The 2,500-nt window shown below is 43.2% G+C and overlaps 1 protein-coding gene across 2 annotated transcripts in view; it reads left to right on the top strand.

Moving 5' to 3' along the window:
• gpatch2 (G patch domain containing 2) overlaps nucleotides 1-1,064 on the top strand; it is an 11,115-nt gene extending 10,051 nt beyond the window's left edge. For both annotated transcript variants that reach the window (XM_030781596.1, XM_030781597.1), the window contains exon 10: nucleotides 594-1,064. In XM_030781596.1, coding sequence (XP_030637456.1) covers nucleotides 594-763 — 170 coding nt within the window. In that variant the 3' untranslated portion in view covers nucleotides 764-1,064. The remainder of the gene's footprint in view (nucleotides 1-593) is intronic.
• Nucleotides 1,065-2,500: the final 1,436 nt, after the last annotated feature.

Raw genomic sequence — 2,500 nt, 5'->3', positions numbered from 1 at the left:
ACAGGTTCAGTCTTTGTCTGAGATTTGTGGAACTGAGGGTCTGTCTTGGAAAGAAGCGTTTGAATAGTTGGAAAGAAGCGTTTGAATAGCCTGGACAGTCATAGTTCCACATGGCACAGTCAGCAGGGTCTACTATGGGGCTGCCTGAGTGGATGTTTTCTGATCTTTATGTTATCAGCATAAACTAGCAGCTACTTAACACTAGCAAGAAGGCTGTAATCCCATTGGTTGAAGAATTATTCTTGTGTCAGAAGCACTCGAATGTGTTTCCATTATATTTTTGACTTCAACAGTAAAATGTACCAGTAATGGTTCTAATGGTTCCATCCATGTACAAGTCAGGGACTCTTACTGGAGTTTTCCTCAATGAATCTGTCCATCACAAACCCACTCTCTGCCTGAAAAGACTGTATCTCTCTCTCTCTCTCTCTCTCTCTCTCTCTCTCTCTCTCTAAATATATATATAAAAATTTTATTATATATATATAATCAGATTTTTTAAGTGTGTGATGAAGTGAGATTGTTGGTGCCAATGTACCAATAAAGGTATTGTGAAAGGTTAATGCTCTCTCTCTCTCTCTCTCTCTCTGTAGGTATGGTGGGTGAGGGTGCCCCTCCTATCCCAGACACTAACATGGGGAACCGGATGCTACAGGGGATGGGTTGGACTCCAGGGTCGGGTTTGGGTCCTGAAGGCCGGGGTATCACTGAGCCCATCAGAGCCATGCAGCGGCCCAAGGGCGCTGGGCTGGGATTTAACTGAACCCCGGGTTTTGGACCCAACTAAGCCTCAGAATCCAGGCTGTCCAGGGCAGTGGACAGAATTCTGTGTGTCTGTCTCTGTCAGAGAGACAGAACTACCCCAGAGCCCAGCAGTCACGCCTACACCGTTAGAATTAACGGACACATCTTCAGCAGAGAGACGCAGACATGACACACGGAAGGAGGGATGCAGTAAACGACAGGAAACCACCTTTAAAGACTCAATGAGGATGAGAGTGGGAGTGTGTTTTATTGGACTGAAGAGCTTCACACACACGCACACACACACACGCACACACACACACACACACAGAGAAAGGAGTCAAGCTATAAAAGCTCTGTGGACTGAGTTCTGTTTACATCTGTTTCCTGTAACAAAGCAACGGCAAAAAAACTGAAATATGTAAGAATGAAGCTGGAGATGACTGAGACAAATTCATCCTTCTGTTTTAGTCAAATATGTAAAGAGGGCCGTCAACTTTTTTTTTTTTAATTTTGTGTTTTTACTGAGAACAGATGTAATCACAATCAAAGATCTATGTGAATCGGTGTGTCTGAGTCTGCACTTCACTTTGGCCTGAATCAGTAGCAGTTTATTTTTCCTCTGGATGGTTTTTATTGCTCCATAAACCCCAGCATCAGCAGGCTCCATAGGACACTGTTGTTGTTGGTTGTCAGTTTTAATTTGCATTCCTTTGTATGAAAATCATCGGTTTGCCTGAATTTAGCAGGTCTCCAGACTCAGATAGAGAGGAAGACTACAGTCCACATCTCAGCCCTGTTGGAGAGAGGAGAACAGAGTAGAACCTCCTGAAAAGGGAGAGGTGATGGGAGGTCAAGACTGAGGCTACAGGTGGCATGTAGTCTTTCGTCACTATCAGCCTCCTTTTCAGTTACTGACTGCATCAGCCTCTTTCCTTACAGGAAGTCAGTCCCATATTTGGAGATAGTCAGGCCAGAGAGTCAGACTGCGTTAACAGGCCAGAGAGTCAAAGTGCACTGACTGTGTTGTAATGGTCATCAGCTCACAGCTTTAGAACCTGAGATCTCCTGGCCCCAGTAATCCAGCCACAACTCTTAAACCACATAAAGTTACATTGCTTTTAATCACAGGCGACACAGTTGTGTGAATTTTAATAGCGTTCTAGCACTCCAGTTAAATGGAAGAAACACTCTCACAAAAAGACCCTTTTAAAAAAGTTAGGGTTTGGCAGCATTTGTTTACCTTGAGGCACCTCTGTAGACTGAGGTTTCATGCACTCCACTTGCTATGAGAGCTGAGCTTTATACAGCTGATGATTAGCATCCTTGAAACAGTGGCAGAACATGAGGCCAAGTTCAGTCTATTTGTCACCTTGGCCTCAAATCCCCCCTTTTATGAAGCTAATGTTAGCATGCTAAAGCTAGCACAGCCAAGTTAAGTTAAGTACTTTATTGTCAAGTAAGTGTTAAGTACAAAAAAGGCAGTGTTGATACTCCATTATCAGAGAGCCCCTTAAATCATCATGTTCAAGAATGATGGCTGTTTTTTGACTGTAGACTGGATTGGCTGTCATTTTAGTGACTGGTAATTTTGTTGAGTTTAAAGCTCAGAATTTGTGTTGTATCAGTGTTTTTCAGACCAGCCATTACTGAAACGCACAAGATTACCTTTAGGAAAAGGTAGACATTCTGTGTTCAAGCAGTGTTTGTGGACAATGTTTGTTGACCGCGACTGTGTAGATTTCATTTGACACAA

Source organism: Chanos chanos, chromosome 8 (assembly GCF_902362185.1).
Source record: "Chanos chanos chromosome 8, fChaCha1.1, whole genome shotgun sequence".
In the NCBI taxonomy this organism is placed as follows: Eukaryota; Metazoa; Chordata; class Actinopteri; order Gonorynchiformes; family Chanidae; genus Chanos; species Chanos chanos.
This window is presented reverse-complemented; position numbering and strand designations above follow the sequence as displayed.